Source organism: Grampus griseus (assembly GCF_964374135.1).
Source record: "Grampus griseus genome assembly, chromosome: X".
Classification (NCBI taxonomy): Eukaryota; Metazoa; Chordata; class Mammalia; order Artiodactyla; family Delphinidae; genus Grampus; species Grampus griseus.
In genome coordinates, this window is record NC_138999.1 from 73281015 (window position 1) to 73303395 (window position 22381).

General features: G+C 37.3%; 1 protein-coding gene across 1 annotated transcript in view; it reads right to left on the reverse strand.

The window, feature by feature from the left end:
* Positions 1–22381, reverse strand: part of CHM (CHM Rab escort protein) — a 198859-nt gene that overhangs the window by 105142 nt on the left and 71336 nt on the right. Inside the window, exons 5-8 of the mRNA XM_082681443.1 lie at positions 14913–15300; positions 3614–3730; positions 2974–3094; positions 967–1192 (exon numbers count right to left, since the gene is read on the reverse strand). Coding sequence (XP_082537569.1) covers positions 967–1192; positions 2974–3094; positions 3614–3730; positions 14913–15300 — 852 coding nt within the window. The remainder of the gene's footprint in view (positions 1–966; positions 1193–2973; positions 3095–3613; positions 3731–14912; positions 15301–22381) is intronic.

Consider the following 22381-nt stretch of genomic DNA (forward strand, 5'->3'; position numbering starts at 1 on the left):
ATGCTCTACTACCCCCAAAAGTTCTAAGTATAAAAGAAAAGATTGCTATATTTGACTACATTAATCTTAATGACCTCCACGCATCATAAATACCATAAGGCAAGATACATGCAACACATTTAACTGAGAAAAGATCAGTATTCAGAATATATAAAAACACCTACAAATCAATAAGAAAAAGACAACAACCCAAGAGACAAATGCGTAAAAGACATGAACAAGCATTTCCCAAAAGAGAAAACATGAATAGCCAATAATCATATGAGAAGACGCTCAACCTCATTAGTAATCCAGGAAATGTAAAATAAAAATACAATGTGATGATACTTTAGGTGAATTAGACTGACAAAAATTAAAAAGTCTGATAACACCAAATGTTGGCAAAGATGTAGAGCTATGAGAATTCTTATATACTATACTGCTGGGGGAGGTAAACTGGTACAACTCTCTGGAGAAACAACTGGACACTATCTTGTATGAACCTTCATATATCCCATGACTCAGTAATTCCACTCCTAGATATGTATACTAGAGAAAATCTTGAACTTGTATACTCTGAAACATACACAGGATGTTAATAACAACAAAAAACTGGAAAAACCCTGTGTCCATCAACAGAAAAATGGAATAATAACTTGTGGTATATTCAAAATGGAATACTATATAGCAATGAAAATAAGTTTAACTATAACCACACACAACAAGGATGATGCTTTGAAACATAATACTGAGTGGAAAATGGAATTTACAGTATGACTCTATTTTATAAAGTTCAAAAACAGGCCAGACTGATTATAGCATTTAGGTAAGTAGGTAGGCAGGCAAATAGATTATAAAAGAGTAGAACAACAAAGTATATGTTTGCATATACTAAATCTTGACTAAATCTCATTTTTGTCTTTCTATTTTTCATCTGTTATTCAAGTATCAGTTTAAAAGAGATAAGAAAACCAATGCCTGTCTTACCTGCAGAAACACTGAGGGAGTTCTCCTTGGCCATATAAAGGAAACAAAAATGGAGTGTTGCCATACCGCCCAAGACAGTGAAGAAAGTTTTTGGTAGCTCTGAGACCATCTATAGTACTGCTGGCTGTCTCTGATGTCATTGCAATTGAATGTAGGACAAAATATTGGAGGTTGGGGGTCAATTTCTGAGTTTTTAAGTATTCAGAAAATGTAATTTCCTCATAGGCTATGAAAAGAAAGATGAAAATTTATCAATTAAAATCAAACCCAAATTTCCACTTAAAACCATTGCACAAAAATGAGATCAGATCTGTTTAAAACACTTGGCAAAGGACACAGGTGGTAATATTATTACATTTTAAACAGAGACTATTGATTGTGGGGGGACAAAAAAAAACTAGAAACAATCTCACTATCCTAATTGGACTGACGATACAATATTTAGCTTTAAATGATGATTCTTTGTTTAGTATTTTATGGATTTAAAAAATTAGAAAAGTATTAAATAATATTAAAAGTATTAAATAATTAAATCATCACAACAGGTTTCCACAGTTGGCAATAATCTTACTTTATTATTAAAACTGCAGAATAATGCCAATAATTATACTTTGAAATATTAAATATGACAAATGGCAATTTTTTTGGTGAAAACGATAGAGTAATACTTGTTTTTTTTGAATTGCTATTTCTTCCTAAAACTGCAAACAATGAACTATGACTAAAAGGTAATGAAAATAATTTCTGTATGGCTAGTGGAATCAGTCTTACTGCCTTATAATCACACCTCAAAACATAAGGATCCCCTAAATACTATTCCTTTAAGCCAAGAACAGAAAAAATGTAATTGGACTGTTATTGGTAGACAAAAACTTCATAGAAATAATATAAACAAAAATTATAAAAATTTCCTAAGAGAATATAAGTTTATACTACTGTGGAGAATAATCTGGCAGTATCTAATGGACTTGAAGCTTTAAGAACAAGCGCTAGACTTTTAATATTCCATCTAATATAAAAAAAACTGCTGTATTTCTCATTGTAACTTTATAAGTGAATTGTCAGTATATTCCTATTTTGGATAACTCTTCCAGCTCAATGCACTTTAAGTGTAAAGCTCTGATATTAAAGTGGTGTATTCAACTTTCAACGAACTCTGAAGTAACTGGTCCCAGATCACACAGTGAGATGGGTCAAAGCCAAGACTAGAAACCATCCATATCTTCGCCTAATCCAGGGGTTTCCCACCCCCATACTATCTAGCTTGTTTTTAATCAATCAAAATAAATAATTCAACATTCCAAGCAAAAGTGATCCTGGAAAAATGAAAAAACATACTGATTTTTTAATGACTGATAAAAAAATTAATGGATGGGGTGTGGGAGAGTAACATATATGCACTGCTATATGTAAAATAGATAAACAACAAGGACCTACTGTATAGCACAGGGAAATATATTCAATATCTTGCAATAAACTATAACAGAAAAGAATATGAAAAAGAATATATATATACATATAATATAAATATAACTGAATCACTTTGCTGTACTCTTGAAACTAACATAACATTGTAAATTAACTATACTTCAATTTTAAAAAATGATTAAAAAATTAATGGATAATGAAAAGGGAGTATCATCTATGAAGAACCAGTTGACTGCAGTGTTTAATTAACAAGAATAAAAATGAACACCCAGCACAGAATTGCTGTCATGATGAAAATGTTCTACAGCTGCACTGTAGCCATAGTAGCCACTAGCCACGTGTGGCCACTGAGCACTTGAAGTGTGGCTAGTGAGACTGAGGAACAAATTTTAAATTTTATTTTATTTTAATTAATTTAAATTTAAATAGCTACATTTTGCTAGAGGCTAACCTATTGGACAGTGCAAAGTAAAAATATTTTAAAAGCATAGCGAGTGGCTCATTAAATCAGAGCAAGCATATTAAAATAATAAGAACTCTCAAATAATGTAAGAAAACAAATTTAATGAAAAACAATACCTTTATATTCATCAGGATGTTCCTCATACTCCATACAAAATGTGAGAAACTTCATTAGCATTCGTTTTTCTACCATAGTAAGTTGTTTGCTATTAAAGACATCTGCTCTGGAGCAAGGAACCTGAAAAACATGATTTTAAAAGTTAAGAAACTGCTTCCTAGTGATACAAGTATTCCAAATGACGTTTTCTTTCCCTTTAAGTATAACAAGATTATTATTTCCTTTCTAATCAGGCTGTTTCATGTTACTTTCCATCAGTTCTTATGGCATCGCTGTTGACTTCAGAGCTAATTAACTTGTGAGCTCTCTTACTTAATCCTGCCAAGTTGCTCTTTAGGCCATTAGAAGGCCACCAGCATGTCACCCCTAACTGGGAACAAATGACAGCTCAAATCTAGCAACGCTGTCTGAAATTAACACTTTCTCAACACCAACATCAAGCTGCAGAATAAATCATGAGAAAATTAACATTAGACATTTTAATTGGCAATCTCTTACTATTTACAGTTGTTAATCACCATGCAGGATTGGATTTTGCTGCTTTACCAGGAAAATAACAATCGTATTTGCTTATCCTTCCCAAATAAAACACAGTAACTCAAAATCATACCCAGTTACAATACTTGCTCAGCACAGTACCTGTTCCACTCTTCCTTCTCGAAATGCAAGAATCCTGGTAATATTTTTGAACTCTGCATATCGACTAACATTAGATTTGATTAGAAGATCAATTAGCAATCCTCGAGAATACAACAGCTGTACAAAGAAAATATTTTAGAGAATGAAATAAAAGGTGAAATAGTGGAAAAACTGATAAACACTAAATAAAGACATATAATTTTGTTATATTTTAAATTATTTGTAAAAAGCATTATACCTATTAATATTATAATACATAACACACTTTATTATAGGTTCACCACTGATTATCTGAAATTCAAAATCCAAAAAATTCTGGAATCCAAAGTTTTTTCATAACTGACCCAAACTGATACAAGGCTCTTCCATCCGCTTGTCCCAGTTAATGTGAATATTCATACATCTCACTGCAGAAATATTAATATGTTTAATTATAGAGTGACTCTTCAGACCCTGTTAAGAATGTTACATCATATATAAAATATCAGCTAGCATATATACTGTATTACTTTCTAAAATATATTTTTTTAAATTCAAATAACAACACACCAGGCCCCAAGGGTTTTGGATAAAAGACTATAGCTTTACATAAGGCCAGGTGGTTATTAAGAAGAAACCAGCCTGCTGGACCTCCTCATAAACTAAAAAAGAAAAAGACTGGCTACGCATCTCCACCCAAAGAGTGAAATTATACGGTCTCTGTAATCCTAGCTATCTAGATTTATATGATACGTCTTTCTCAAGAAGTGAGGATGATGGTTATTGCTAGCATGCATGTGAGACTGATTTAATCTTTCAATATATCTCATAATCAACTTCAGAGAGACAAAAACAATTTCAACAGTATTATCTAGCATGTTTTGAATTTAACCAAATGGATAAATGCAACAGATTTCACTAATTCCTATACTGAGATACCTTTAAGTACCTATAACTCGATAAATATTAAAAAATGTAAATATTACATCTTAAATAAGGGGGAAAAAGAAAAAAACAGCTTAACTACAAAAAAAAGGAAATTTAAATAATCAATCAAAACCATTACTTTCGGGGTGGGACCTTCAAGATGGCAGTAAGATGCGGAGATCACCTTCCTCCCCAAAAATACATCAGAAATACATCTACATGTGGAACACCTCCCACAGAACACCTCTGAACGCTGGCAGAAGACCTCAGATCTCCAAAAAGGCAAGAAAATCCCCACGTACCTGGGTAGGGCAAAAGAAAAAACAGACAAAAGAAGAGGGATGGGACCTGCACCTCTGGGAGGGAGCTGTGAAGGAGGAAAAGCTTCCACACACTAGGAAGCCCCTTCACTGGTGGAGATGGGGAGTGGGCGGGGGGGGAAGCTTCAGAGCCACAGAGGAGAGTGCAGCAACAGGGGTGCAGAGGGCAAAGCGGAGAGATTCCCGCACAGAGGATCCGTGCTGACCAGCACTCACCAGCCCAAGAGGCTTGTCTGCTCACCAGCCAGGGCAGGCGGGGGCTGGGACCTGAGGCTCGGGCTCAGGGAGAGGACTGGGGCTGGCTGCATGAACACAGCCTGAAGGGAGCTAGTACGTCACAGCTAGCCGGGAGGGAGTCCAGGAAAAACTTTGGACCTGCCTAAGAGGCAAGAGACCATTGTTTTGGGGAGCGCGAGGAGAGGGGATTCCTTCCCTGTCTGCCCACAGAAAGCAGAGCACCGCTTAAACTAGCTCCAGAGATGGGCATGAGCTCCGGCTACCAGCTCAGACACAAGAGATGAGCACGAAATGCTAACACTGCTGCTGCAGCCACCAAGAATCCTGTGTGCAAGCACAGGTCACTACCCACACGCTGCCACACTGCCCTGCGAGCCTGTGCAGCCCACCACTGCCAGGGTCCTGTGATCCAGGGACAAACCCCACAGCAGAACACAAGGCACGCCTCAGGCTGTTGCAAACTCACTCTGGCCTCTGCTGCAGCAGGCTCATCTGGCATTCCAATTATAACTACCTTACCCCTCCCTCCCTCCGGCCTGAGTGAGCCAGAGGCCCCTAATCAGCCGATGCTTTAACCCCATCCTGTTTGGGTGGGAACAGAAGCCTGAGGGCAACCTACACGAAGACGTGAGGCCAAAACCAAAGCTGAACCACAGGAGCTGTACAAAGAAAGAAGAGAAAGAGAATTTTCTCCTTGCAGACTCAGGAGCAGCAGATTAAACTCCCATAATCAACTTGAGGTACCCTGCATCTGTGGAATACCTGAATAGACAAGGAATCAACCCAAATCTGAGGCAGTGGACTTTGGGAGAACTGCAGACTTGGGATTTGCTGTCTGCAATTGACTTGTTTCTGATTTTTATGTTTATCTTAGTATAGGTTTTAGTGCTTGTTATCATTCATAGATTTATTAGTTTGGTTGATCTCTTCTGTTTTCTTATTACTTTAAATATTTCTTAAATTTTAACAATTCTTTTATTTTAATAATTTTATTTTATTAATTTTTTTTCTTTCTTTTTTTCTCCCTTTTCTACTGAGCTGTGTGGCTGACAGGGTCTTGGTGCTCGGGCCTGGTGTCAGGTCTGAGCCTCTGAGGTGGGAGAGCCGAGTTCAGGACACTGGGCTACCAGAGACCTCTAGGCTCCATGTAATATTAATCGGTGAGAGCTCTCCCACAGATCTGCATCTCAATGCTAAGACCCAGCTCCACCAAATGGCCAGCAAGCTCCAGTGCTGGACACTGCATGCCGAAACAACTAGGAAGAAATGAACACAACACCACGCATTAGCAGAGAGGCTGCCTAAAATCATACTAAGTTCAAAGACACCCCAAAACACACCACTGCATGCAGCCCTGCCCAGCAGAAAGACTACATCCAGCCCCACCCATCAGAACACAGGCACCAGTCTCCTCCACCAGGAAGCCTACACAAGCCACTGAAACAACCTTACCCACTGGGGGCAGACACCAAAAAAAACAGGAACTACAAACCTGCAGCCTACAAAAAGGAGACCCCAAACACAGTAAGTTAAGCAAAATGGAAAGACAGAGAAATATGCAGCAAATGAAGGAGCAAGGTAAAAACCCATCAGACCTAACAAATGAAGAGGAAATAGGCAGTCTACCTGAAAAAGAATTCAGAGTAATGATAGTAAAGATGATCTAAAAATCTTGGAAATAGAATGGAAAAAATACAAGAAACGTTTAACAAGGTACTAGAAGAACTAAAGAGCAAACGAACAATGATGAACAACACAATAAATGAAATTAAAAATTCTCTAGAAGGAATCAATAGCAGAACAACTGACAAACAGGTAAGTGACTTGGAAGATAAACTAGTGGAAACAACTACCACAGAGCAGAATAAAGAAAAAAGAATGAAAAGAATTGAGGACAGTCTCAGAGACCTCTGGGACAACATTAAATGCACCAATGTTCGATTACAGGGGTCTCAGAAGAAGAAGAGAAAAAGAAAGGGACTGAAAAATATTTGAAGAGATTATAGTTGAAAACTTACCTAATATGGGAAAAGAAATAGTCAATCAAGTCCAGGAAGCACAGAGAGTCCCATACAGGATAAATGCAAGCAGAAACATGCCAAGACACATATTAATCAAACTATCAAAATTTAAATACAAAGACAACATATTAAAAGCAACAAGGCAAAAGCAACAAATAACATACAAGGGAATCCCCATAAGGTTAACAGCTGATCTGTCATCAGAAACTCTGCAAGCCAGAAGGGCGTGGCAGGACATATTTAAAGTGATGAAAGGGAGAAACCTACAACCAAGATTACTCTACCCAGCAAGGATCTCATTCAGATTCGACGGAGAAATTAAAAACTTTACAGACAAGCAAAAGCCAGGAGAATTCAGCACTACCAAACCAGCTTTACAACAAATGCTAAAAGAACTGCTCTAGGCAGGAAACACAAGAGAAGGCAAACACCTACAAAAACAAACCCAAAACAATTAAGAAAATGGGAATAGGAACATACATATCGATAATTACCTTAAATGTAAATGGATTAAATGCTCCAACCAAAAGACAGTCTGGCTGAATGGATACAAAAACAAGACCCATATATATGCTGGCTACAAGAGACCCACTGCAGACCTAGGGACACATACAGGCTGAAAGTGAGAGGATGGAAAAAGATATTCCACACAAATGGAAATCAAAAGAAAGCTGGAGTAGCAATTCTCATATCACACAAAATAGACTTTAAAATAAAGACTATTACAGGAGCCAAAGAAGGACACTACAGAATGATCAAGGGACCAGTCCATGAAGATATAACAGTTGTAAATATTTATGCACCCAATATAGGAGCACCTCAATAAATAAGGCAAATGCTAATGGGCATAAAAGGGGAAATCAACAGTAACCCAAATAATACAGGACTTTGACATCCCACTTTCTACCAATGGACAGATCAACTAAAATGAAAAATAAGGAAACACAAGCTTTAAATGATACATTAGACAAGATGGACTTAAATTATATTTATAGAACACTGCATGAAAAAACAACAAAATAGGGCTTCCCGGGTGGTGCAGTGGTTGAGAGTCCGCCTGCCGATGCAGGGGACACGGGTTCGTGCCCCGGTCTGGGAAGATCCCACATGCCGCAGAGCGGCTAGGCCCGTGAGCCATGGCTGCTGAGCCTGCACGTCCGGAGCCTGTGCTCCACAGCGGGAGAGGCCACAACAGTGACAAGGCTGCGCACCGCAGTACAAAACAAAACAAAACAAAACAAAACAAAAAACAGAATACACCTTCTTCTCAAATGCTCATGGAACATTCTGGAGGATAGATCATATCTTGGGTCACATATGAAGCCTTGGTAAATTTAAGATAATTGAAATCGTATCAAGTATCTTTTGTGATGACAACGCTATGAGACTAGATATCAATTACAGAAAAACACTTAAAAAAATACAAACACATGGAGGCTGAACAATACGCTACTAAATAACCCAGAAATCACTGAAGAAATAAAAAAATACCTAGAATCAAATGAAAATGAAAACACGAGGACCCAAATATGGGAGGCAGCAAAGGCAGTTCTAAGAGGGCAGTTTATAGCAATACAACCCTACTTCAAGAAACAAGAAACATCTCAAATAAACAACCTAACCTTATACCTAAAGCAATTAGAGAAATAGGAACAAAAAATCCCCAAAGGTAGCAGAAGGAAAGAAATCATAAAGATCAGATTAGAAATAAATGAAAAAGAAATGAAGGAAACAATAACAAAGATCAATAAACCTAAAAGCTGGTACTTTCAGAAGATAAACAAAATTGATAAACCAATAGCCAGAATCATCAAGAGAAAACAAAGAAGACTCAAATCAACAGAATTAGAAATGAAAAAGGAGAAGTAACAACTGACCCCGCTGAAATACAAAGAATCACTAGGGATTACTACAAGCAACTCTATGCCAATAAAATGGACAACCTGGAAGAAGTGGACAAATTCTTAGAAAATCACAACCTTCCGAGACTGAACCAGGAAGAAATACAAAATATAAACAAACCAATCACAGGCACTGAAATTGAAACTGTGATTAAAAATCTTCCAACAAACCAAAGCCCAGGACGAGTTGGCTTCACAGGCGAATTCTATCAAAGATTTACAGAAGAGCTAACATCTATCCTTCTCAAACTCTTCCAAAATATAGCAGAGGGAGGAACACTCCCAAACTCATTCTACGGGGCGATCATCACCCAGACACCAAAACCATCATCACCCAGACACCAAAACCAGACAAATATTTCACAAAAAAAGAAAACTACAGACCAAAATCACTGATGAACATAGATGCAAAAATCCTCAACAAAATACTAGCACACAGGATCCAACAGCACATTAGAAGGATCATACACCATGATCAAGTGGGGTTTATCCCAGGAATGCAAGTATTTTTCAATATACGCAAATCAAGCAATGTGATACACCATATTAACAAACTGATAGAGAAAAACCATGATCATCTCAACAGATGCAGAGAAAGCTTTTGACAAAATTCAACACCGATTTATGATAAAAACTCTCCAAAAAGTAGGCATAGAGGGAACTTACCCCAACATATTAAAGGCCATATATGACAAACCCACAGCCAACATTGTTCTCAATGGTGAAAAACTGAAACCATTTCCAATAAGATCAGGAACAAGACAAGGTTGCCCACTCTCACCACTATTATTCAACATAGTTTTGGAAGTTTTAGCCACAGCAATCAGAGAAGAAAAAGAAATAAAAGGAATCCAAATTGGAAAGGAAGAAGTAAGCTAAGCTGTCACTGTTTGCAGAAGACATGATACTACACATAGAGAATCCTAAAGATGCTACCAGAAAACTACTAGAGCTAATCAATGTATTTGGTAAAGTAGCAGGATACAAAATTAATGCACAGAAATCTCTTGCATTCTGATACACTAATTATAAAAAATGTGAAAGAGAAATTAAGAAAACACTCTCATTTACCATTGCAACAAAAGAATAAAATACCTAGGGATAAACCTCCGCAAGGAGACAAAAGACCTTTATGCAGAAAACTATAAGACACTGATGAAAGAAATTAAAAATGATACAAACAGATGGAGAGATATACCATGTTCTTGCTTTGGGAGAATCAACATTGTGAAAATGACTATATTACCCAAAGCGATCTACAGATTCAGTGCAATCCCCGTCAAACTACCAATGGCATTTTTCACAGAACGAGAACAGAAAATTTCACAATTTGTATGGAAACACAAAAGACCCCGAATAGCCAAAGCAATCTTGAGAAAGAAAAATGGAGCTGGAGGAATCAGGCTCCTGGACTTCAGACTATACTACAAAGCTACACTCATCAAGACAGTATGGCACTTGCAAAAACAGAAATATACATCAATGGAACAGGATAGAAAGCCCAGAGATAAACTCACACACCTATGGTCAACTTACCTTTGATAAAGGAGGCAAGAATATATAATGGAGAAAAGATAGCCTCTGCAATAAGTGGTGCTGGGAAAACTGGACAGCTCCATGTAAGAGAATGAAATTAGAACACTTCCTAACACCATACACAAAAATAAACTCAAAATGGATTCAGACCTAAATGTTAAGGCCGGACACTATAAAACTCTTACAGGAAAACTTAGGCAGAACACTCTTTGACATTAATCACAGCAAGATCCTTTTTGACCCACCTCCTAGAGAAATAGAAATAAAACAAAAATAAACAAATGGGACCTAATGAAACTTAAAAGCTTTTGCACAGCAAAGGAAACCATAAACAAGACCAAAAGACAACCCTCAGAATGGGAGAAAATATTTGCAAACGAAGCAACTGACAAAGGATTAATCCCCAAAGTATATAAGTAGCTCATGCAGCTCAATATCAAAAAAAAAACAAACAGCCCAATCCAAAAATGGGCAGAAGATCTAAACAGACAATTCTCCACAGAAGATATACAGATTGCTAACAAACACATGAAGTGATGCTCAACATCACTGACCATTAGAGAAATGTAAATCAAAACTACAATGAGCTATCATCTCACACTGGTCCGAATGGCCATCATCAAAAAATCTACAAATAATAAATGCTGGAGAGGGTGTGGAGAAAAGGGAACCCTCCTGCACTGTTGGTGGGAATGTAAATTGATACAGCCACTATGGAGAACACTATGGAGGTTCCTTAAAAACTTAAAATAGAACTACTATATGACCCAGCAATCCCACTACTGGGTATATACCCTGTGAAAATCATAATTCAAAAAGAGTCATGTACCACAATATTCATTGAAGCACTATTTACAATAGCTAGGACATGGAAGCAACCTAGGCGTCCATCGACAGATGAATGGATAAAGAAGATGTGGCACATATATACAATGGAATATTATTCAGCCATAAAAAGAAAGAAATTGAGTTATTTGTAGTGAGGTGGATGGACCTAGAGTCTGTCATACAGAGTGAAGTTAAGTCAAGAGAGAGAAAAATAAATACCGTATGCTCACACATATATATGGAATGTAAAAAAAAAAAAGAAAAAAAAAAAGAAAAACAATCGTTATGATGAACCTAGGGACAGGACAGGAATAAATATGCAGACATAGAAAATGGACTTGAGGACACAGGGAGGGGAAAGGGTAAGCTCGGACAAAGTGACAGAGTAGCAATGACATATACACTACCAAATGTAAAACAGATAGCTAGTGGGAAGCAGCTACATAGCACAGGGAGATCAGCTCTGTGCTCTGTGACCACCTAGAGGGGTGGGATAGGGAGGGTGGGAGGGAGACACAAAAGGGAAGGCATATGGGGATATATGTATACATATAGCTGATTCACTTTGTTATACAGCAGAAACTAACACAACATTGTAAAGCAATTATATTCCAGTAAAGATGTTAAAAAAAAAAAACCTATACAGAGCATAACCAGCCAAAAAAACCCAAACCAAAATAAAACAAAAAACCATTAGTTTGAGTACGCAAGAGGTTCAGTACAGTCGTTCTGTAAATCAGTATCAGTTAGGTAAATTTTTTAAAACTATTATATCAGTCTAACATTGTGCATAAGAAACAAAATTGACACTGCTTTTTTAAAAATCAATTATCCTGACTAAATACGGCATGTTACTTCATTACCTTCAGCCTAATAAACTACACAACTGATATAGCTCATGCTTTTAAGAATATATTGCCAAGTCTTAATTCTATAATTATAATAAAAGTTACTTCAAATACCTTATTTGTTTAAAAACACAAATACTCAAGATTCAGTGATCCCTCAGTATCATAATAATTTCACAAATATTAATATATCAAACACAGAATGTATTTTAAGATCTAATAAACCTTAAGATTTAATTCCAGCTTTAAAAATAAAGCATTTAAGATACCACTGAAGAGTGAAAACACATTTCAATAAAAACTACATAACCTTTTGTCTGAAGCTTAGAAATGATTATGTACCATATTTAAACCTAAGCTTCTTTTCCATCATTATGTAAGTGACCTACCATAGCAATTTCACAGTGAGAGGCTAAAGAATACTTCAATTTGATTATAATAATGGCAAGTAAATTAAATAATTTACAACTCTTGCTTCACTTGGCATGTTGGTTTCATAATTATTAAGGGTATGGACTTTCTTTGAAATGAGTTTTATTTGTAAGAACTTCATCTTTGATCATCTTCTCTATAAGCATAAGCAGTAAAGTACTATATTTTATTTAACTAACCTACCCTGAGCTATAAGATTTCTTTTTAAAAGGCTGTATATAGGGATGAGTTTTGTAAACTGTAAAGCACCACAATACTTGTCAGTTTTATCATGATGACTCTGAAATGGAATGCATGTAGAAATGTCAAATAGTTTGGCGATATCAAATTGGACTTTAGGAAAGAGGTAGGGCTTCAGACAGATATTTGTCAATCACCCTACACTCAGATGCAATAACTGCAATTATTACAACAGATGGAATTTCCTAGGAGTAACTGATTGACCCAATGTCATGGAATATACTGCTTTCCACACAGTAAGTACTCAATAAATGTTCATTAAATGACTCACTTTTTAAAAATGATAATAAACCTCTTGTATTGCTATGGTTATACATTCTTTAGCTATCCCTGCTTTTGTAGGATGAGTACAGTAAATCATTATTAGTTATTTTTTAAACATGTGAACCCATGAAACCTATGCAGGACAAAATACAACTGCCTTAACGTGTTTGTTTTTAATTTACCCTAAGAGAACCACTATTATTAACTGTTCAAACTTGTGAAAATACCCAGAAATCTCCAGAGTCTCCTCAAATATCTCAGCATCTAATTAAACTATCTCCCCCTGCACCACAACCAGCATGCATTTTCTTATACAACTGAATCATTTCCTACAATAATTCCAAAAATTCTAACAGCACTTCTTTTACCATTTCCCTTTGCAAGATTTATACTATATTTCAGCTAACATCAAAGTTAGAGACTTTTATGAAGTAGTCTTGATTCTTAACCACCATTCACCGTTTCTTTCAGTTAAGCATTTCAAATTCCAAGTAACTAATTCAAAATGAAAATTTCAGAACAAAACCTATTTGTTACTTGACTACTTCAGTGTTTTGTCTTATTTATTGTTTTTTTTAAAATTCTTTCCTGCTCATGAGAATAGGAAGACTATTAGTTAGCTATGATTCAACTTCCACCCAGGAATTAATAGCCAAGGTAACATGGAAAGAATGCTAGATTTCAAAGGATGGCAGGATCAAAGTAGGTGGAATAGATGGTACAGAAATATTAGGTAGGACCAAGGCAGTAGCCAACTCAGACCAAGGCAGAATCAGGCACAGAGAGCTATGTCAGAAAGAAACTATGAGTAGTAAAAAGATATTCATATTTTCAGGCATCAGGTTCAAAGATATCAGCAGTATGAGGATGTGTGATTGGATCAGCAAAATGTGAGGAGCATTACTCCCTCTCTTTATAACCTGGAACTTCAGGAGAGCACATTAAATAGAAAAGCCTAGTTTTGAGGCAAGTCTGATGTTATTCACCACCCTCTCCTACTTCTTTTCAATTTCTCGTTTGCCCTCAACTTACGGTATTTGGTCTGTTTCTTTCTACTTTCACCCAGCCCTATACTGTAACCCTTTAAGGCCATTACCTTTTATGTTACTGGTTTTCTATGCTTTTGCACTAAATTAGCCTTGCTTCCCATAAACCCAGTACAACACTATATCCTCCTAAGACTCAGGAACCTCTTCTGAAGTCATACTGACCTAACATTAGAGGTAAGGATAGAAAAATAACTGAAGTAAATAGCATTCTTACCAATCTCCCTGCCCCCACTACTATTAAATTATCCTCCAAAGTCCTCACACCTGAACCGATAATTTTCAAAAATGCATTGTTTTTTTCAAAATGTTCATCATCATATAGATGTTAAAATAGTTACTATATAAATAAGGGCTAAACAAAAGTTCATTTAATAGACTGACTATAAATAACATGGATCTGTAATTAGGTTCATTAGACTTTTTTCTTGGTAGAATTCATAGTGCCCATGCAGTAGGAGGAGAATATTAGGGTGGAAAACGTGTTCCAATACAGAAGTATCCTTGATATAGTACTGAGCATTCTTAATGTGTTTTTAACTATGTTTAAAGAATATTTTAATGGAGCTATAAACTTCAGATACTATCTCTTTATAAAGTAAATGTTCTACATTTCAGAGAATAAAATTATTAAAAGTGGGTTTATGGACCCGGATGCTATTTTCAATCAATTAAAATTTAGTATTGTTCTATGAAAAGATGGGTAAAACTGGTACTTACCTTTGACACCAAATCAATATTAAATCTCCTGCCTTCTTTAATAATTTGCGAGTAAGTAATCCTATTTTTCTTTGGTTGCTCTGCAGTTTCTTCGGCCATAGGCACATTTTCACTTGTTTCCTTTTCTGAAGTTGAGGGCATAGAAGATTTATCATCACAATGGTTTTCTTTCTCCCCTGTCGCTTCAAAATCATTTACTTCTAGGGCACCCTCTGGATCACTGCTTGGAGTGTGTTCTGTGGGTATTTCACAGCTTGCAGTACTTAATGACTGATCTTCTGTAGGCAGGCAGGCAGAATCTGCAGCTTCTGTGGAGTTTGCAGATGTCACAGAAGCGTGATTTTTCTGCAGTGCACCAGCTTCTTCGACATCTTCATGCAAATCCTGACTAATGAGAAATTATAATAATAATCCACACCAGGTTTTTGATAATTGTACTTGGCTACCTTTTTTTATTATTTTAACTTTCAATGGCAATTTTTATTTCTTTACCTCATTTATCTTGGATGCATTGCTTTATGTGAGACACACACATTAAACATTCATCTGTTAAGGTTTCAATACGTTATGAAACATACTTAAGATCTGAAAAATATACATAAAGATTTCAGGGTTTAGCAGGCCATGCCATGTGTGTGTGTGTGTATTTTTTTTTTTTTGGTGAAAAGCAGATTCTTATTTTTTTATTTAATTTTTATTTTATATTGGGGTATAGTTGATTTACAATATTGCATTAGTTTCAGGTATACAACAAAGTGATTCAGTTATATATATACATATATCCATTCTTTTTCAGATTTTTTTCCCATATAGGTTATTACAGAATATTGAGTTCCCTGTGCTATACAGTAGGTCCTTGTTGATTACCTATTTTATATATAGTAGTGTGTATGTTAATCACATGTATATTTTTGAGAATTTAAGGCAGACAGGGGAACTGCATTTTAGAAACAAATCAACACAGTGCTTACAAGTACATCCCTCAGAATAAAAAGATCGAGGTTCAAAGCCTCACCCTAGGACTAGATAATTCTGTGAATGTAGACAAGTTGTTTATCCTCTCTGACCTAAATTATCCATCTATAACATAGGGATAATACCACCTACCTCACAAGGTTGTTTTGGAGATTAAATGAAGTATCACATGCAAAGAACCTGACACAGTGCCTGGCACACAGTAAATGCTCAACAGTGGTAATTACTGTTGAGCAAAGATTATTATTCAAAGATTATTACTGTAGTGTGACAGAGCTAGAAAAAAACTGCTGTGAAAGTGTAAGTTGGCTTATCACAATGTGGTATCTTTCTGAATTCTTTCCTGCTGTACTTTGTTTTATTGTTAGTGTCTATTACTTTCCTGGAAGCGCCACTTCCAAAGTTACTACTAGAGTGAACATTCTCAGTCCATTATTGCCTTGATTGACACAACAGGCTCCCGTTCGCTGTGCCTGCATCATGTATCTCTCCATGATGTTTTATCCTCCACAGAACCTATGTTTTCACTGAGTTGCCCTACTGCTCAACACTAAAAATGCCTTGTACATGACAGGCTGTGGGAAGTAAACATCTGCTAACTGATTGCTCAAGAACTAACAGCAGTTCTTTCTCATATTGAATCTCAACCCTACTCCACAAAATCTTCCTCTTCCAGTCTCTAAACCAAATCACCTTCTTTATCAACTATCTTCTTTGTCTCATCTCTCCTACTTTCTGAAATGGCATCTCTAACTCCTAATTTATCAACTCAAATCTCCATGATTTGGCCCATGTTAATTGCTTCTTCTGGGCTATTCTTCCCACTTCCTGTAATATCACAATTCCCTCATCCCCAAACATAATCACATACTTCACCAATTGACACATTTTAAGAAAAAGTTTAAATTTCACTTCCAGGAAGTCTTCCTTAACCCAACCACACTCATCATTCTGTTACTCCATGTCCCATAGTACACACATGCAGTTTACCTTGCATTTATTTATCAGTTCCTTGTTAATAGCCTTTTGGCTGTCCCATATATACTTTATCTTCAGCTAGACTTTATTCTCCTTGAGGGAAGACCCTAACATCTTGTCTTGAGTGCACCTCACAACACTTACTGCACTGCTCTATAGATGTGGTATTTAATAAATACGTGATGAATAAATGGTTTATACAAGCAAAAGATGGAAGTATAAATATACATTTATATAAAAATTATAAATACATATTTATAAATATACATATTTAAATATGAAACAAACATTTGTATTATAGAAAACACATAAAACTAGGACAGTAAAAAACAATAAACTTTACATTCAAAAGTTTGTGGGGAGGAGCTTCAAGATGGCAGAAGAGTAAGACATGGAGATCACCTTCCTACCCACAAATACATCAGAACTACATCTATATGTGGAACAACTCCTACAGAACACCTACTGAACGCTGGCAGAAGACCTCAGACCTCCCAAAAGGCAAGAAACTCCCCATGTACCTAGGTAGGGCAAAAGAAAAAAGAAAAAACAGAGACAAAAGAATAGGGACGGGACCTGCACCAGTGGGAGGGAGCCGTGAAGGAGGAAAGGTTTCCACATACTAGGAAGCCCCTTCGCGGGCAGAGACTGCGGGTGGCAGAGGGCGGAAGCTTCGGAGCCACGGAACAGAGTGCAGCAACAGGGCTGCGGAGGGCAAAGTCGAGAGATTCCCCCACAGAGGATCGGTGCCAAACAGCACTCACCAGCCCAAGAGGCTTGTCTGCTCACCTGCCGGGGCGGGCTCGGGCTGGGAGATGAGGCTCGGGCTTCGGAGGTTGGAGGTCGGATCCCAGGGAGAGGACTGGGGCTGGCTGCGTGAACACAGCCTGAAGGGATCTACCAGGCCACAGCTAGCCGGGAGGGAGTCCGGGAAAAAGTCTGGAGCTGCTGAAGAGGCAAGAGACTTTTTCTTGCCTCTTTGTTTCCTAGTGCACAAGGACAGGGTATTAAGAGCGCCTCTTAAAGGAGCTCCAGAGACGGGCACGAGCTGCTGCTATCAGCGCAGATCCCAGAGATGGGCATGAGACGAGAAGGCTGCTGCTGCAGCCACCAAGAAGCCTGTGTGCACGCACAGGTCACTATCCCCACCTCTCCTCCCGGGAGCCTGTGCAACCCGCCACTGCCAGGGTCCAGTGATCCAGGGACAACTTCCCTGGGAGAACACATGACGCACCTCAGGCTGGTGCAACGTCATGCCAGCTTCTGCCGCCACAGGCTCGCCCCGCACACCGTACCCCTCCGTCCCCCCTGCCTGAATGAGCCAGAGCCCCAGAATCAGCTGCTCCTTTAACCCGGTCCTGTCTGAGCGAAGAACAGACACCCTCAGGCAACCTACACGCAGAGGCGGGGCCAAATCCAAAGCTGAACCCCTGGGAGCTGTATGAACAAAGAAGAGAAACGGAAATTTCTCTCAGCAGCCTCAGGAACAGCGGATTAAATCTCCACAATCAACCTGATGTACCCTGCATGTGTAGAAAACCTGAATAGACAACGAATCATCCAAAATTGAGGAAGTGGACTTTGGGAGCAACGATATATATAAATTTTTCCCTTTTTCTCTTCTTGTGAGTGTGTATCTGTTTGCTTCTGTGTGTGATCTGTGTCTGTATAGCCTGTCTTCCCTTTTTTAATTACTTAAAAATGCTTTTTTTTACTAACTATTTTTTTTATTTTAATGACTTTATTATATTTTATTGTACTTTATTTTATCTTCTTCTTTCTTTTTTTTTCCTCCCTTTTATTCTGAGCTGTGTGGATGACAGACTCTTGGTGCTCCAGTCAGGCGTCAGGGCTGTGCCTCTGAGGTGTGAGGGCCAAGTTCAGGACACTGGTCCACAAGAGACCTCCCAGCTCCACGTAATATCAAACGGAGAAAATCTCCCAGAGACCTCCATCTCAACACCAAGCCAGCTCCACTCAATGACCAGCAAGTTCCCGTGCTGAACACCCTATGCCAAACAACTAGCAAGACAGAAACACAACCCCATCCATTAGCAGAGAGGCTGCATAAAAACATAACAAGGCCACAGACACCCCAAAACACACCACCAGATGTGGACCTGCCCATCAGAAAGACAAGATCCAGCTTCCTCCACTAGAACACAGGCACCAGTACCTTCCACCAGGAAGCCTACACAACCCACTGAACCAACCTTAGTCACTGGGGACACACACCAAAAACAACGGGAACCATGAACCTGAAGCCGGTGAAAAGGAGACCCCAAACACAGGAAGAAAAGCAAAATAAGAAGACAGAAGAAAACACAGCAGATGAAGGAGCAAGAAAAAAACCCACCAGACCTAACAAATGAAGAGGAAATAGGCAGTCTACCTGTAAAAGAATTCAGAATAATGATAGTAAAGATGATCCAAAATCTTGGAAATAGAATAGAAAAAATACAAGAAACGTTTAACAAGAAACTAGAAGAACTAAATAGCAAAGAAACAGTGATGAACAACACAATAAATGAAATTAAAAATTCTCTAGAAGGGATCAATAGCAGAATAACTAAGGCATAAGAACAGAAAAGTGACTTGGAAGATAAAAGAGTGGAAATAACTACTGCAGAGCAGAATAAAGAAAAAAGAATGAAAACAATTGAGGACAGTCTCAGAGACCGCCGGGACAACATTAAACGCACCAACATTCGAATTATAGGGGTCCCAGAAGAAGAAGAGAAAAAGAAATGGACTGAGAAAATATTTGAAGAGATTATAGTTGAAAACTTCCCTGATATGGGAAAAGAAATAGTTAATCAAGTCCAGGAAGCACAGAGAATCCCATACAGGATAAATCCAAGGAGAAACACACCAAGACACAATTTAATCAAACTATCAAAAATTAAATATAAAGAAAAAATATTAAAAGCAGCAAGGGAAAAACAACAAATAACACACAAGGGAATCCCCATAAGGTTAACAGCTGATCTCTCAGCAGAAACCCTACAAGCCAGAAGGGAGTGGCAGGACATATTTAAAGTGATGAAGGAGAAAAACCTACAATCAAGATTACTCTACCCAGCAAGGATCTCATTCAGATTTGACAGAGAAATTAAAACCTTTACAGACAAGCAAAAGCCAGGAGAATTCAGCACTACCAAACCAGCTTTACAACAAATGCTAAAGGAACTTCTCTACGCAGGAAACACAAGAAAAAGACCGACAATAACAAACCCAAAACAATTAAGAAAATGGAAATAGGAACATACATATCGATAATTACCTTAAATGCAAATGGATTAAATGCTCCAACCAAAAGACATAGACTGGCTGAATGGATACAAAAACAAGACCCGTATATATGCTGTCTACAAGAGACCCACTTCAGACCTAGGGACACCTACAGACTGAAAATGAGGGGCTGGAAAAAGATATTCCATGTAAATGGAAATCAAAAGAAAGCTGGAGTAGCAATTCTCATATCAGACAAAATAGACTTTAAAACAAAGATTATTACAAGAGACAAAGAAGGACACTACAGAATGATCAAGGGTTCAATCCAAGAAGAAGATATAACAATTGTAAATATTTCTGCACCCAACATAGGAGCACCTCAATACATAAGGCAAATACTAACAGCCATAAAAGGGGAAATCGACAGTAACACAATCAAAGTAGGGGATTTAACACCCCACTTTCACCACTGGACAGATCATCCAAAATGAAAATAAATAAGGAAACACAAGCTTTAAATGATACATTAAACAAGATGGACTTAATTGATATTTACAGAACATTCCATCCGGAAACAACAGAAAACACATTTTTCTCAAGTGCTCATGGAACATTCTCCAGGATAGATCATATCTTAGGTCAAAAATCAAGCCTTGATAAATTTAAGAAACTTGAAATTGTATGAAGTATCTTTTCCAACCACAATGCTATGAGGCAAGATATCAATTACAGGAAAAAAACTGTAAAAAATACAAACACATCGAGGATAAACAATACACTACTTAATAACCAAGTGATCACTGAAGAATTCAAAGAGGAAATCAAAAAATACCTATAAACAAATGACAAAGAAAACACAAGGACCAAAAACTTATGGGATGCAGCAAAAGCAGCTCTAAGAGGGAAGTTCATAGCAATACAATCCTACCTTATGAAACAGGAAACATCTCAAATAAACAACCTAAACTTACACTTAAGCAATTAGAGAACGAAGAACAAAAAATCCCAAAGTTAGCAGAAAGAAAGAAATCATAAAGATCAGATCAGAAATAAATGAGAATGAAATGAAGGAAACGGTAGCAAAGATTAATAAAACTAAAAGCTACTCCTTTGAGAACATAAACAAACTTGATAAACCATTAGCCAGACTCATCAAGGAAAAAAGGAACAAGACTCAAATCAACAGAATTAGAAATGAAAAAGGAGAAGTAACAACTGACACTAGAGAAATACAAACGATCATGAGAAATTACTACAAGCAACTATATGCCAATCAAATGGCCAACCTGGAAGAAATGGACAAATTCTTAGAAATGCACAACCTTCCGAGAGTGAACCAGGAAGAAACAGAAAATATGAACAGACCAATCACAAACACTGAAATTGAAACTGTGATTAAAAATCTTCCAACATACAAAAGCCCAGGACCAGATGGCTTCACAGGCGACTTGTATCAAACATTTACAGAACAACTAACACCTATCCTTCTCAAACTCTTCCAAAATATAGCACAGTGAGGAATGCTCCCAAACTCATTCTATGAGGCCACCATCACCCTGATACCAAAACCAGTAAGATGTCATAAAGAAAGAAAACTACAGGCCAATATCACTGATGAACATAAATGCAAAAATCCTCAACAAAATACTAGCAAACAGAATCCAACAGCACATTAAAAGGATCATACACCATGATGAAGTGGGGTTTATCCCAGGAATGCAATGATTCTTCAATATACGCAAATCAATCAATGTGATACACCATATTAACAAATTGAAAGAGAAAAACCATATGATCATCTCAATAGATACAGAGAAAGCTTTTGAAAAAATTCAACACCCATTTATGATAAAAACCCTGCAGAAAGTAGGCGTAGAGGGAACTTTCCTCAACATAATAAAGGCCATATATGACAAGCCCACAGCAAACATCATCCTCAATGGTGAAAAACTGAAAGCATTTCCACTAAGATCAGGAACAAGACAAGGTTGCCCACTCTCACCACTATTACTCAACATAGTTTTGGAAGTTTTAGCAGCAGCAATCAGAGAAGCAAAGGAGATAAAAGGAATCCAAATTGAAAAAGAAAAAGTAAAGCTGTCACTGTTCGCAGATGACATGATACTATACAAAGAGAATCCTAAAGATGCTACCAGAAAACTACTAATCAATGAACTTGGTAAAATAGCAGGATACAAAATTAATGCACAGAAATCTCTGACATTCTTATACACTAATGATTAAAAATCTGAAAGTGAAATTAAGAAAATGCTCCCATTTAC